This window comes from Brassica oleracea, chromosome C8 (genome assembly GCF_000695525.1).
Source record: "Brassica oleracea var. oleracea cultivar TO1000 chromosome C8, BOL, whole genome shotgun sequence".
NCBI classification, from domain to species: Eukaryota; Viridiplantae; Streptophyta; class Magnoliopsida; order Brassicales; family Brassicaceae; genus Brassica; species Brassica oleracea.
In genome coordinates this window covers 23,427,145-23,442,658 of record NC_027755.1, presented here as the reverse complement: position 1 = coordinate 23,442,658, position 15,514 = coordinate 23,427,145, and the positions used below count along the sequence as shown (strand labels likewise).

At 40.8% G+C, this 15,514-nt stretch overlaps 2 protein-coding genes across 4 annotated transcripts; one reads left to right on the top strand and one right to left on the bottom strand.

Moving 5' to 3' along the window:
- Positions 1 to 1,564: 1,564 nt before the first annotated feature.
- LOC106312283 (SWI/SNF complex subunit SWI3C-like) lies at positions 1,565 to 5,125 on the top strand (the record flags this gene model as incomplete). Its single annotated transcript, XM_013749745.1, is given in 9 exon segments — positions 1,565 to 1,581; positions 1,700 to 2,224; positions 2,437 to 2,975; positions 3,115 to 3,472; positions 3,564 to 3,637; positions 3,747 to 3,832; positions 3,945 to 3,997; positions 4,087 to 4,271; positions 4,380 to 5,125. Coding segments are annotated over 9 exon segments (2,400 nt in total). The 3' UTR covers positions 4,944 to 5,125.
- A 1,786-nt stretch (positions 5,126 to 6,911) lies between these two features.
- Positions 6,912 to 15,003, bottom strand: LOC106310955 (replication factor C subunit 4-like). Of its 3 annotated transcripts, none has more exons than XM_013748182.1 (12): positions 14,837 to 15,003; positions 14,674 to 14,752; positions 14,485 to 14,564; positions 13,958 to 14,080; positions 13,765 to 13,834; positions 13,612 to 13,685; positions 7,892 to 8,012; positions 7,748 to 7,810; positions 7,595 to 7,654; positions 7,387 to 7,512; positions 7,211 to 7,297; positions 6,912 to 7,028 (listed from the first exon to the last, which is right to left on the bottom strand). In XM_013748182.1, exons 1-12 carry the CDS (start codon positions 14,881 to 14,883, stop codon positions 6,936 to 6,938), a joined length of 1,023 nt encoding a protein of 340 aa, XP_013603636.1. In that variant the 5' UTR covers positions 14,884 to 15,003; the 3' UTR covers positions 6,912 to 6,935. The 3 variants fall into 3 exon arrangements, with proteins under 3 accessions (XP_013603636.1, XP_013603638.1, XP_013603639.1); XM_013748184.1 differs by having other exon boundaries at positions 13,958 to 14,059; XM_013748185.1 differs by having other exon boundaries at positions 14,710 to 14,752.
- Between the last annotated feature and the right edge of the window lie 511 nt (positions 15,004 to 15,514).

Below are 15,514 nucleotides of genomic sequence, written 5' to 3'. Positions count from 1 at the left end.
CCCTAACCCCCAAAGTCTCTTACCTATAACCTCATATCCCTTTTACCCCATTCCCCCATTCTCCCATTTATCCTATTTTCTCTTAAACCCTAAACTCCAATTAAATCCTTAAAAGCCAACAAATAATTATTATAACCAAACAATATACACTTGCATTAAGTCTTAAACTGATTTATATATTTTTTTAAAAAATATTTAAAACATATATTACATCATTCTGAATCATTCGAGTTTTCAACAATATCAGTACAATGATTATCATCGCTTGCATCGAACTCTTCTTCACTTTCTTCATCCGTCATATCGTCGAAAAGATCTTCATATTGACGGTTATCCACATCAATTAGAAGGATGTCATCAGTTTGTTGTTCAGATACTTCCACTTCAGTGATACCCACTTCTTCTTGCAAAGGTGATTTTTCTCTAGCAACTATTCGTTCACGAGGTGTAACTTTGATAGCAGCTAATCAAGTTATTCCAAAATCTCTAAACCGAGGGTATCAGTTTGGTAAAGCATGCTTAAAATACGTTTTCACAAAAATTAATGGTAACATGTTTCGTCGTAAAAGCCTTGTAAAGTTACAAGGACTTTACAACGAATTTTCTCTTTCCTCGTAAAATCGACGTAAATTTACATGTAAATTACCACGAAACATTTTCCTTGTAACTTTACTACGACTTTACGACGAAATTCAGTTTTGTCGTAAAATCGTAGTAATTTTCTCGTAAATTTACGAGGAATATATTTCCTCATAATTTTTCCTCGTTATAGGCATGTTTTCTTGTAGTTTATAATGTCTCTTATATCATTATTAAAACTTCTGCATGATGCTATGAAGAAGAACTTTTGTTTTTAATAAAATTTGTTTTAGGTTAGATTTAACATCCACGTTTACCTATGTAAGAATATAAAAATACAGAGTTTTCTATTTTTTAAATAAAATATTTGATGGTTACATATTAGGTTAGAAGAATATATGTTAATGAATAAAAATGAAAAATACGTTTGGTATTAGAATTTTAGTATATTGATATTACTAATATTTTTAATTTAAATAATTACAAAAACACATCGGTTTCTCGGCCGAACCGAACCGAACCATTCGGGTTGGGAAAATCTTCAACCGAATGGTTTGAAATAGACTTTGGTTCGGTTTGGATCGGTTGGTTCGGTTTGACTCGGTTCGGTTCGGTTTTTTTGCCCACCCCTACCTGTAATGCTTTTTATTAAACCGAGAGAGTGTTTGGAGTGAAATTAAAAGCATAAGTCTAAACCGATTGAAATTTAATTTGGTTTTGTGTAACCGAAAACGCAAACCGAATATTTGTTTTCCATCTTGCAAAACTTCTGTTTCGTTAAGAAGGTTAGGTCTCCCTGGTGAATGAATGAATAAATTACAGAGACTAGCGAAAGCCAATGGCAGAAAGAAGATTTGCTGTTGCTGCTCGGAAGCTGGAAACGAGAGAGAGAGACTCGGAGCATGGAAGAAGAGAGGAAAAGGAAAGCAATTCGATTACTTTAAGCTCTCTTTGCCTCCTAAGGCTCAATTACCCGATAAAAAAAAATGCCAGCTTCTGAAGGTAAATTGCATAAAGGAAGTCTCTCTTTCCATCTCAAAATCCGATTTTGGATTGGGATTTGAATTACCCATGTAGGTCGTATCCATGAGTATTGACTCGATTCTCGGCTCTTTCGCAGATAGAAGAGGGAAATGGAAACGGCGGAGGCGAGGCGGGAGGAGACCTAAGCAAGAGGAGGAAGATATGGAGGAAGAAGACGAGGACAACAACAACAACGAGGAGATGGAGGAAGCTGATAATAATGCCGATGAGCTTCACCAAAACGGAGGCGCAGCACCCGATCCGGGACGCGGTACTAGCGAGGTAGTTGAAGATAGCGGTGAGCGCATCTCTGGTTTCCCTTCTGTGGTGAGGCGCGTGGTGATACGCCCTCACGCGTCTGTAACGGCTGTTGTGACGGCTGAGAGGGGGTGTTTGATGGGGGAGGTTAAAGGGCAGGGCTTGTTGCTTCCTTCTCTGGAGAATGTTTCGTATGGACAGTTGCAGGCGTTGTCTAGTGTACCTGCTGATTCTTTGTTACTGGATCCTGAGAGGAGTGATGGAGTGTCTTCGGGTTGTGTTATCTCTCCACCCTCTATTATGGAAGGAGAAGGTGTTGTTAAACGGTTTGGGGATAAAGTTCATGTCTTGCCTATGCATTCAGGTTCGTTTCTACTAAATTGAAGATATCTCAAAGGGCTTTATTAGGGTTTATGTTCTTTTGTCTTTGAGCAGTCCTATGTGTCTTGTGTTGCACTTTGATCGATTACGCAAAGTGTTGTGCGTCTAAATTTTACTTAGGCTTTGTTCATGTAGCCTTGTGGCTAAAATGTATCATTATTTCCCTCACAATCTTTTTTTTTTTTATTTAAGCAGATTGGTTTGCACCAAACACAGTGGATCGGCTTGAAAGGCAAGTGTTGCCACAGTACTTCTGTGGAAAATCGCCAAACCATACACCAGAAAGTTATATGCGATTCAGGAACGCCATTGTTTCGAAATATATGGATAACCCTGAAAAGACACTGACGATTTCTGATTGCCAAGGATTGGTAGATGGTGCTGACACTGAAGATCTTGCACGAGTTTTCCGTTTTCTCGATCACTGGAGGATAATCAATTACTGTGCCACTTCCCAGTGCCATCCTGGGCCTTCTAAGGGTGTGTCTGATGTTAGGGAGGATACAAATGGTGAGGTCCATGTACCGTCTGCTGCTTTGACATCTATTGATAGTTTGATCAGATTTGATAAGCCCATCTGTAGACACAAGGCAGATGGAGTCAGTTTATCATTGCCATGTTCGGATGTTGACCTCCCTGACTTAGACATCAGGATTCGTGAACACCTATGCGAGAACCACTGCAACCATTGTTCTAGACCGCTTCCAACTGTGTACTTCCAATCACAAAAGAAGGTTCTTATCCTACTTCTTCTACCTACTCTTCTTTGTATTTCATTATCTGATATAATAGAATCACATTCCTCTTATCTTGCTTACTGTTTGCTGATATTAGACCGCTTCAGACTAAAGGGACATTTTCTCTACTTTTCAGGAGGATGTACTCTTATGCTCTGATTGTTTTCACAATGCAAGATTTGTGGTTGGGCATTCTTGTATTGACTTTGTAAGAGTGGATAAAAGCAAAGATTACAGGGATCAAGATGGAGAGAATTGGAGTGATCAAGAAACTCTCTTGCTTCTTGAAGCTGTGGAGCTCTACAATGAAAACTGGGTTCAGATTGCGGACCATGTCGGTTCCAAATCAAAAGCTCAGTGTATTCTTCATTTTCTTCGGTTACCTGTGGAGGATGGTCTTTTGGATAATGTTGAGCTTCCAGGTGTTACTGATCCGGCAAACCCTACAAATGGATATGATCACAGAGGAAGAGATTCAAATGGGGCTTTACCTGGTGATTCTATTTACTTCATCTCAAACTGCAAATTATTGGCCGTGGTTATGTTCTTTGACATGCCATACTCATAGTCGACTTGCTTTTGCAGGATCTTCTGAGCAAGATTGTGACACTGAGATCAATCTTCCTTTTGTGAAGTCTCCGAATCCTGTTATGGCACTGGTTTGTGATTTTTATCCGCTGCAAAATTCGTATTCGCTTCTCACCGAGATGCTGTGCTATCAATCCTGTTAACTGTGAGTCTGTTATGATGATCCTGATACATTTTTAGGTTGCATTTTTGGCATCAGCCGTTGGACCTAGAGTTGCTGCGTCCTGTGCCCATGAGTGCCTCACGGTTCTATCTGCGGACGATAGGTTAGTGTATCTCGTGTTCACTATCCATTCTCTAAGTCTTTTTGGTACGTTTCATTCAATTTCTCTTTTTATACATCTTATGGACTATGCTGAAACTTTTCAATCTATCAAGGTTGGAATCTAATGGCTTGCAAGGAAAAGAACCCAGCTTGCAGCAGCAAGATGGTATGGCAGTTGCTTGATTGTTCTCTTTACAGTAATTTTTTTTGGCTCCTTTGTTTAATTGTCAATACTAATCTCTTTGATGGTAAAAGATAACTCGGGAACACAGAAAACATCCTGCCAAAACGGAGCAGAAGCACCGACGCCACTGCCACAGGACAAGGTTATGGCTGCATTTAGAGCCGGTCTATCAGCTGCATCGACAAAAGCAAAATTGTTTGCTGATCATGAGGAACGTGAAATCCAAAGACTTTCTGCAAATATTGTAAATCACCAGGTATGTAGCAGAACATAGTTGCTGTTGATAATTTGTATGGTTGATTTGTTTTGTTTTGTCGATAGTGTTTTGCTGATATGAGTAAAAAACTTTTAAATCATCCCACAGTTGAAGAGGATGGAGCTGAAGCTAAAGCAGTTTGCAGAAATAGAAACGTTGTTGATGAAAGAATGCGAACAAGTAGAGAAAACCCGTCAGAGATTTGCTGCAGAACGAGCACGTATGCTCTCTTCAAGATATGGATCAGCTGGAGGAATCACACCACAGGCTAATTGTAGTAATCTCCAAGGCATGTCTCTATCCACAGGTGGTGGTAACAACATCAATACTCTCCTGCAGCAACAACTACAACAACAGCAAGTTTCAGCTGGCTCTTCTCAACCAAGCATGATCCCAGGGTTTAGCAACAACCCACAAGTTCATGCGCAGATGCAGTTCATGGCACGCCAACAACAACAACAACAAGCCTTCTCATTTGGGTCGAGATTGCCTCTCAATGCAATACAGACCAATGCAGGATCAACGGCTTCACCGAATGTCATGTTTGGCAACAACCAACTCAATAACCCTGCAGGTGGAGCAGCAGCTTCCATCAACCAATCTTCGTTTAGCAACCCGATGGTTAGGTCTTCCACGGGTTCTGGATCCGGGTCCGGCTTAGGCTTGAACTAAGACCCCATATCTTTAGCTTACTTAGCCTATCAGTTTCCAAAATTATTTTGAGCCAAGTTATTTGCTTTGAGACCTTAGTGTTGTTATAAGTTAGTGGCTGCATGTAGGTATCATAACTTTCTGGAATCATCATTGTGAATCAAAATCATGTTTCTATCTATCATCATCAGACTCTTTCTCTACTTGGTCATATCATCAAAATTATAAAAGCTGCCATTTGTCTTTTTTGTCACATTTATTAATACTAGCTTGACAAGTGCCATTGTGACAATCAAGACGCAGTACTGGTCATCCCCGATGGAATCACAACAACTATTTGTATCATAAGATTCGACTGTCAAGCTAAGAGGGACAGGACAACACACTACATTCTGTACTAACTATATATACAATTGAATGCTGGAAAATCAGGCCATGTAATGTTCAAGTTTGATTATATATTGTGTTTTTGAATTAAAAGGAATGTTATGAGGACATTGAAAAAACAGAAAGAAAAGAAGATTTTGGGTGGAATCGAAGAAGAAAAATAGATTGAAGCAGATTAAGAGAAGAGAAATCTAAAAATGAAAGAAGATCGTATCCACAGAGAATTGAAGAACCTCCAAAAGATATAAAAAAAAAAGGAAGAGAACCAAAAAATAAAAGAGATTCAAGTTAAAATGAGAAATGCAAGTCTACAATTAATTAGATGTGTTTTGATTTAATTGTTTATATCAATTTTAATTTAAAATAAATTAAAATAATGAGGAGTATACGATCACTTTTTGTGCAGCTGAGACTATATAAACAACTGATATGTAATTGTACCAATTGTTGAAACTCCCAAAAAAAAAATCAATATATTCTTAATTAATTAATTTTTACTTTTATTTATTTTTAATTTCAAACTAAAAACTCAATCTAAACAAGCATATCTATTTATGAACTATTACATTAATATTTTAAACATAATATGCATACGTTGTTGCTTTTATGAGATCTCTTGTTCATCGTTAAAGACTTTGATTACTTTGTTCACTCACCTTGTTGTTGCTTTTATGAGATATTTTGTTCATCTTGTTTGAATTAAAAGGGTGGGTGATCATCGGCGGGTCGTTGAACTCTGGATTCTGGCTTACCAATCAGAAACAGTCTCCCTTAAGCTGATCCACGTTTTCAGTGGAAGAAAATTTACGCTCCCTAGCATCCCGGAAGGCCAAAGAGTCGTTGCATTTACCATGAACATGGATCATTTACCATGGACATGGATCCAACTGAAGACCAAGCGACCATCTACTTACTCTCAGGGCAAGATAGTGACATGTAACTCCTCACCCTTCAAAAGGAAGATGCATATTGGGAGATAACCAGCTTCGGTTTGGACTTCAACCCTAGGTTCGTTGATGACTTGTTTCTGGTTGATGGCTTGTTGATTGCTACCGATGGAGAGTACGAAGGTGTGTTCAATCTGGAACAGCCTTGCCTTTCTGTGCCTAGACACCACATTGGTGGAGGAGGCGTTGATAAGCTCACGAAGACACGGCTAAAGCTGGCGAGAACCCTCTTGAAACATACTTGCAGAAAAGGAAAGACAAAGCTTGTGGGGTCTGTGATTAATGGACAAAGACTTCCTACACAGACTTTCCGATTTGGTTCCGGAAAGGAAGTAATTGCATGCTGGGTTACAAGCTCTAAGCTGAATGAATGAAGATAAAACATGGTGAGATGTGATACCAAGTTTTAGGTTGTCTTTGAATACTTTTGATTCGTTTTTTTTTTTTGCTTTTGAGAACCGTAGTAGTGTTGTTGTTATGAGTGAAGTGTCTGCATATAGGTATCATATCTTTCTGGAATCATCATTGTGAATCAAAAACAGTTACAAAAATATGTTCTCGTCAAACTTTTTCTCTACTTGGTCTTTGGCCATATCATCAAACAGTTACAGATTCAACACAAGCAAAACAATAATGAAAATCTAAGATGCAGAGCTTTGACGTTGTGGAGGTCATTGCTTTAGAAGTCTTGAGCCATTTCCGAGAGTGCACGAATTGTATTGCTTGCCACGTCCAAAAGCTGCAGATATTCATCCGCACCATCTACAAGTCGCTGCATATATGCATTGAAAAGATGAGACACGCTTTAAGTTAGACTGAAACATATCTAAAATATCCATATGACAATGAAAGATGTGAACTTGACTTAAAATGCTGGTCACTATTTTCACACGAGTCTTTTAACTAGCTTCTTAGAAGGAAGGAAAAGAGAGTCCCGCAGAGCAGAAGTCTCACCTTATCTGTTTCAGCTAGACATTTGCAGATCTTAGCCTTTTGATTGTCTGTTATGTCATCACCAGCCTCAACAATTATATCAAATAACTGAAAGGAGACTTGTATTAGTCGTGGTTATAATCACAATTGCGAGACTTAAACGTACAACAAATTAAAGAAAAAAGGAAATAGAAAACCTGATTGGTGATTTGAGATGCAGGATATCCTTCTGCAACTATGTTGTCCACTTCCTTGTTTGCAATATCGAAATCACCACTTTTGCATGCAGTAAAAAATCTCTCGACTACCTCCAGAGGAACTACCTGAAAGGTTCAGAAGACATCCAAAATTAACTCTCTGACTGAGTTTTAAACTTGCGCAAAAGTGGATTATCTTCAGCCTTACCCCAGACACATCGAGTAAATCTTTAGAAGTTATTGTTGATCCAAACAACCGAGCACCACTCTGTAATATTCAAGAAGAAAAACTGGATCAAATTCAACAACCACAGTCAATTTCGTCCAGTAACTATATTTCATAGACAGTTTCTAAATTAACCTGCAGATACGTGATGGTCCTACGGAGATCACCTTGTGATATGGAGCTCAATGTTGAAAGAGCCTACACGGAAAGTAGCTAGTATAAGCAGTTTCCACAAAGACTAAATAAAAGAAAGGCAAACCTTAAAGCATATGTGCACACCTCTCCACCAAGGTTGAGACCTTCTTCATTACAAATATGCATTATACGGTTACTCATGACTTCTTCAGAAAGTGGTTTGAACCTGAACTTTGCACATCTTGAAGCAAGGGGCTCAATGATCCTTGAGAGAAAGAAATGAAAGTTATCAAAATTGGTGAGTCAGTAGTTCCGCGTTCTAAACAAAAGGTTCTTCATTATGAATAAGTAAAAAGGTTTCTACTAGCAGCTCAATCATAAGACTTAAGTCTATAGACGAAAGCAACCTGATAGATTCCATAACTCTTATTATCGGAAAAGGAAGAACAGAGGAGGCTTGGGTGAGAGTGGTGACGTGGAAGAGGCCGTTGGAGGGAAAGATTTGAATTAAGTGAGTTGGCAGAGACTTGGAGAGAACCGGAGGGTTTGAAGAATAAAGAAAGGCAAAGACTCTAGTGGAGAGGGAGGCTTTGCCGTAACGATCGTTTGAAGCTCGAGTTTGTCTAAATGGAGCTGAAACTTTATTTTCTGTTTTTATGCTTGATGTTGTAGTTGAAAGACGCTATGAGTCTTCTCTCTCGATCGCTATGAGATCGATGAATACTATCACTATCGTCATGGGATCGTGATTGTATTTGTACTTCAAGCTTTTGGATTTCAATAAACACAGTTTTACAAAGTTATAGAGTTCGGGATTGCCTAAATTTATCATTGGTGCGGTGCAAAGTTCGAATACGAAGCTTCGGATGTCGACGAGCGGTTCGCCGATGCAGTCGATCTATGAGGAGGATCTGGATGAGGTGACTTCGTCGTTGAAGGGACAAGTGAAGTTTATGATGGGCGCGTTTAGTCGTTTAACGAGTCGCAAGCGGAGACGAACTCGACGGTGACGACGATGGAAGGAAAGATGTCTTTGATGGAGTCGGCGATTACAAATCTGACTTCCGCGGTTCATGCGATGATGAAAAGCGCGGGGAAGAAGCCGGTTCAGGAGGTGGATCAGTTCTCGGATTCGTCAAATCAGACATCTCAGGTACATCGACCTAATGTGGAGAATAATCGTAGCGTTTCGATGGGGTATCGAGTTGAGGAGTTGAATTTGGAGAATCGTGCGAGTATGCTGAAGAAGGTTGAGATGCCGTTCTGTGATGGATCGAAGATTTCGGAGTGGATTGTTGATATCGAGTATTTTTACACACTGGGGCGTTATCGTGATGATGCCAAACTGGATCTCGTTCCTTTGTGTTTACAGGGAGCTCTAAAGAAGTGGTATGCGTGGGTGATGCGTCATGGTGGTTTCCAAAATTGGAGGGATTTCATTAATCAAATACTGGTGCGGTTTTCGGAATCTATTGATGAAGAACCAGGCACTAGATTATTTGCTATCAAGCAGACAGGGACTGTGGCTGACTATGTCTCCGAGTTCGAGGAGTTATCTGCACAGGTTCCTGGTTTGGAGGATCGCCATTTGGAACGGATTTTTTATAATGGTTTGTCGTTGGAAATGAAGGAGGTCATCAGGATGAAGGATCCTCAGGGGCTTTCTAATTACATCGCATCCGTTTTACGCATGGAGTCAAGTGCTTTTTGTAAAGTTGTTGGTGATGCTAAAGGCCTTGATGATCGTCCAAACACTAAGAAACAGAGTGGGGGCAGAGTTCAAGGAGGTAGTTTGGGGAGAAGTGCTGAGAAGATACGTGGTGATGCGGGTGTGTTAGAAGGAGAATGGACCTCCGCATAGGGCTCGTCAGCGCTATACTGATGCTGAATTGGATGCTTTGAGGAGGGACAAACTCTGTTTTACGTGTAAGGCTCCGTGGTCTAGAACTCTCGATTGTCCTAACAAGGAGATGCGCATCTTAACAGTGATTAATGGATGTGAAATGGAAGTGTTGGGACAACCGGATTATGAACTGGAAGAGATCATTTTGGGGGGAGAGCAGCAGCTGATGACTTTATCTTTCAACTCATTTGTTGGTTTAGAGTCTCCTAAAACCACAAAGCTGCGAGGTAAAATCAGTCAGTGTGATGTTATTGTGATGATTGATAGTGGGGCGTCGCATAATTTCATTTCTCCAGACGTTGTGAGTAAGCTTCGGTTAACTGTGGGGGAGGATCGTAGCTTGGATGTGTTACTGGGAAATGGGGTCACAATCAAGGCTCATGGAGTGTGTCGAGCTCTGCCTTTTCAGTTGGGAGATACGAAATTCACTTCAGATTTCATAGCTCTTGAATTGGGTAAGGTGGATGTCATTTTGGGGATCCAGTGGTTGGAAACTTTGGGGAAGTGTGAGGTAGATTGGAAGGAGCAAATTCTTTCTTTTGCTTATGAAGGACAGTGGGTAACGTTGCAGGGAGATATGTCGTTGCATTGTTCCTCGATGTCTCTCAAGTCGTTGAAACCATGTTCTAAGAAGTTGTAGTTTGGTAGTGAAGTGTCCCTAGCCTCGACGACAGTGTCATCTACCTTACCGGTCTTGGTAGCACCTATTAATGCGTTGTTGGCTCGTTACTCTGATGTTTTTGCCATTCCAGTGGGGCTGCCACCATTACGGGGAAAAGAATATTCTATCACGCTTGTTCCGGGAGTGTCTGCGGTGTCGGTACGACCTTATAGATACCCTCATGCGAGTAAAGTTGTTATGGAGGAAATGGTGAGTGAGATGCTTGCCACGAGAGTAATACGGCCAAGCACAAGCCCGTTTTCGAGCCCGGTGCTGTTAGTGAAGAAGAAAGACGGATCTCATCGGTTTTGTGTGGATTATCGAGCTCTAAACCGCGCAACTGTTCCTGACAAGTATCCTATTTTTGTCATTGATCAGTTACTTGATGAGTTGAATGGAGCGGCTGTCTTTTCAAAACTGGATCTCCGATCCGGGTATCATCAAATTCAGATGGTGGATGTTGATATCGAGAAGACTGCTTTTAGAACAGTGGAAGGTCATTACGAGTTCCTTGTTATGCCATTTGGCCTCACAAATGCACCTGCTACTTTTCAGGCGTTGATGAATCAGATCTTTAAACCATTTTTTCGCCGGTTTGTATTGGTGTTCTTTGACGATATTTTGATCTACAGTCCCACTTGGTCTCAACATTTGGAGCATTTGGCGGCGGTTATGGAGGTGTTAAAGGAGTCAGAAGCTTTTTGCTAACCACAAGAAGTGTTCATTTGGGGTTGGTCAGGTGGAGTATTTGGGTCATTTGATCTCTATTAATGGCGTAGCTACGGATGGAGTTAAGACAGAAGCGATGAACTGTTGGCCAATTCCGAAGACTGTGAAGCAATTGTGAGGTTTTCTTGGATTGACAGGGTACTATCGGAGGTTTGTGCATGACTATGGCGTGTTAACTAAACCATTGACAACCTTGTTGAAGAAAGATCAGTTTAACTGGTGTTCGACTGCTCAAACAGCCTTTGAGAAATTGAAGTTTGCAATGGTCCATACTCCGGTTTTGGCTCTACCAGATTTCGAAAAGACTTTCATAGTGGAGACTGATACTTCAGGGTTCGGTTTGGGAGCAGTATTGATGCAAGGCAAGAACCCTATTGCTTTCTTCAATCACGCATTGACTCCACGCGAACAGTTGAAGCCGGCTTATGAAAGGGAGTTAATGGCAATAGTGATGGCAGTAAGGAAGTGGAAGCATTACCTGATTGGGAGGAGGTTTCAGGTGCACACTGATCAACGTAGTTTGAAGTATTTGCTTGAACAAAAGGAGGTTAATTTGGAGTATCAACAGTGGCTCACTCGGTTGTTGGGTTTTGATTTCGAAATATTTTACAAACTGGGGTGTGAAAATAAGGCTGCCGATGGACTTTCGAGGAGTATGGTGGTGTCTTCTTTGTTGTTGTCATTAACGGTACCTACTGCTTTACAATGGGAGGACTTTTTTGCGGAGATTGCGGAGGATGAGGGGATCAAGTCAGTATTGTTACAACTCACAGCTGGTACTTTACAGTCTAAGAAGTATTCTGTTGTGGATGGGAAGCTTTGGTATAAGCAACGCTTGGTCATCCCAAAAGCATCTCGATTCATTCCATTGATCTTGCAGAAGTCGCATGATAGCAAATGTGGGGCTCACTCAGGGGTTCTCAAGACACTTAAGAGAGTTCATAGTTCTTTTCACTGGGAAGGGATGCGGAAGGTGATCCAAGATTATGTAGCTGATTGTGTGATTTGTCAGACACAAGCACTCAACGTTGGCTCCAGCGGTATTGTTACAACCACTGCCTATTCCGGAGAAGGTGTGGGAAGATATAAACATGGATTTCATAGAAGGCTTACCTACTTCTAATGGTGTTAACGTTATACTCGTGGTGATCGACCGCCTTAGTAAGTATGCACATTTCATAAGCTTAAAACACTTGTTCTCTTCTTTGGACGTGGCGAATCAGTTTGTGAATGAGATAGTGCGTCTCCATGGTTTTCCTCTGACAAAGACTGTATCTTTCTCAGCTCGTTTTGGAAAGATGTTTTCAAGCTTGCGGGTACTCAGTTGAAGTTCAGTACGGCGTTTCATCCTCAGACTGATGGGCAATCGGAGGTCTTGAACCGTTGCTTGGAGATATATTTGCGGTGTTTTTCTTCTTCTCATCCGCGCACTTGGCAGAAGTATTTGAGTTGGGCTGAGCTGTGGTATAATACGACGTATCATAAGTCTTTGAAGACCACGCCTTTTTAAGTGGTGTATGGCCGCGAGCCTCCACCGATTTTACGATATGAGATGGGTTCAACCAAGAATTTAGAGTTGGAGCAGTCATTAAGGGAGAGGGATACAATGTTGGATCAACTGAAGCAGAACTTACTTCATCCGCAACAGCGAATGAAGGACCAAGCTGATAAACACAAGAGAGATATTGAGTTTGAGGTGGGTCATTCGGTTTTCTTGAAGCTTAAATCGTATTGTCAGCACACAGTGGTTCGTAGGTTTTGTCAGAAGCTCGCTGCCAAATTCTATGGACCATATCAGGTGTTGGAACGCATTGGCCAAACTGCTTACAAGCTCCTGCTTCCGGAGGGGTCTAAAATTCACCTCGTTTTTCACGTCTCTCAACTTAAGAAGGCATTGGGAGCTCATGATCAGTGCCAAACACAGCCACCTGTGTGCATTACGGATGTGGGCTTAGAGTTTGAACCAGAGGAGGTATTGGAGAAACGCTATAATGAGAAAGGCGGATTGGAGTTGCTTGTGAAATGGCGTAATAAGCCAAGTTTGGAGAATTCTTGGATGTCGTCGGGGGAGTTTGTAGGGAGTTTTCCACATTTTAAGCTTGAGGACAAGCTTAATTTTGTTGGGGGGGGAGTATTGATAGATTCCATAACTCTTATTATCGAAAAAGGAAGAACAGAGGAGGCTTGGGTGAGAGTGGTGACGTGGAAGAGGCCGTTGGAGGGAAAGATTAGAATTAAGTGAGTTGGCAGAGACTTGGAAGGTTTGAAGAATAAAGAAAGGCAAAGACTCTAGTGGAGAGGGAGGCTTTGCCGTTACAATCGTTTGAAGCTCGAGTTTGTTTAAATGGAGCTGAAACTTTATTTTCTGTTTTTATGCTTGATGTTGTAGTTGAAAGACGCTATGAGTCTTCTCTCTCGATCGCTATGAGATCGATGAATACTATCACTATCGTCATGGGATCGTGATTGTATTTGTACTTCAAGCTTTTGGATTTCAATAAACACAGTTTTACAAAGTTATAGAGTTCGGGATTGCCTAAATCTATCACAACCATAATAAAAGATTATTACCTGCTGATATAGTTACATATGAAAAAGAATCTTGTGACTTTGGAGTAAGTTTCCATTGTGCGCCTCAAGGCGTTCTACACAACCAGTAACATAGTTCACGTTATACGCATTTTTCAAAGTAGAAAATGTGGTAGTAAATAATGTTCAGCGTACCTGAGCATCTTCAGTCATAGAATCAGCCTCATCGAGGATAATGATCTTAAAAGATGGGCAAGGATAACCGCTGAAATATAATATAATGGTCTTAGATGAAATGCACACTACACACAGAAACATAAAAGAGAAACTAGCCAGAAAAAAGGAAACTTGACAATATCCAAAACAAAAAAAGAAGGTTAATGCATACCCTGGACGGTTGTTGGAGCCAACAGCAACAGCAGCGAAATCCTTGATCTTAGTGCGAACAACATTAATCCCTCTGTCGTCACTAGCATTCAGCTCCAACACCCTAGACTTGTACAACTCAGGTCTGTAAAAGAAAAAAAGAAATCTTTAGCTAGATCACCTGTCACAGCTGCAAATTTTAGCTTGTAATCACAGCACAATGAAAAGCAATCAAATGACACTCTGATTAAATCAAACCTCAAAAGAAGCTTAAACTTGACTCTTTTTTTGAGACGGCCATGGAACAAAAACACGACAACTTAGCTTCAAAGAGGATTAAAACTTCCAAATTCAAAACCTAAACACTGACATATCATTATGCGGATGCTGAGATAATTCACTCTCTGACTGTGTGATTGCATGCATTATTGTTGTACACCAAGTTTTCACATTAGGTAGCTAGACAGTATATTAGGGGTCACAAGATCTCTCGTACAATCAAATAAATATACATTAAATCAGAGTTTGAGATTTAGAGAAGTTTAATACCCAAATAGCTGGTGGGCGATGGCAAGTGCAGTAGTGGTCTTTCCGGTTCCTGGCGGTCCGTAAAAGAGCATGTGCGGACACTGCAAACCACAAAATTAAATATAAACCCAGACTTGAGATCCCAGTTCGACCATCTTGGGTTTTGTAAGCAATCGAGATTATTAGCAAAGGCGGTTTCTGTGAGATTACGTTAGCAGTCTCGAGAGTGTTGGTGAGGACACGAACCAACTCCTCCTGATGCGCCACGTCCTTCACCTGCCTCGGCCGGCTTTAACCCCCAAAATCGAAAACACAACAAAAGAGTTAAAACCCGATACGAGTTCCATAAACAAACAGCAAGGCAAAATCGTACTATTTCTCAACCCATGGCTGTGTGCTGCTCTCTAGAACTGGCGCCATTCCTCACTCTTTCCCTCCTTTGCAATAATAAAGCTTACCGGCGCTGCCACTGAGAGACTTCTCTTGTATGGCGTTTTCCCGCTCCCGCCTTACACCCTCGAACCGAATTAGAAGGTTCGACTGTTGAACCAAATAAGCAGTTTTTTTTTTGGTTTTCAATTCTGATTAGTCTCTGGACATATATACTCTAATTAGTTTATTTTTAATTTTTCTTGCGGGCCTCGCGGGACGGATCTTTGCGGGACTGGGTCTTTTGCAGGATGAGCCGAAACGGGTCATGCGGGATTACGTGGACCCGTATTTTTTTCTTCATTTCTTATTTTACCTGAAAAAATGAGAAAAAGAGTGAGAAGAAAGCGATTCTTGTGGCTTTTCTCCTAGAGAACATAATGAGTTCCGGCGATGATGCATGATTCGAGCTTCGGTGATGATGATTCGAGCTCCGGCGATGACGACTCCAGCTCCAGCGATGACGATTCGAGCTCTGGTGGTGTTTTGATTTGGTTTTCTCTTTTTATTACACAACTATGAATTGTTTTATTACAATGTGATATTTCTTGTTTAAGTTGATTGGTTTCGTTTTCAAGTACTGTGAAGTGGTGTTTTTCTTAAATTAAATTTGGTTACAATG

What these genes read in the sequence shown, in the direction of transcription:
- LOC106310955 (XM_013748182.1), bottom strand. Translation starts at nt 14,883, where the DNA reads ATGGCGCCAGTTCTAGAGAGCAGCACACAGCCATGGGTTGAGAAATA. An exon ending in CAGCCATGGGTTGAGAAATA is followed by an intron (nt 14,753 to 14,836) that starts GTACGATTTTGC and finishes TGGGGGTTAAAG; the next exon opens with CCGGCCGAGGCAGGTGAAGG. An exon ending in ATCGCCCACCAGCTATTTGG is followed by an intron (nt 14,081 to 14,484) that starts GTATTAAACTTC and finishes TTTCTTTTACAG; the next exon opens with ACCTGAGTTGTACAAGTCTA.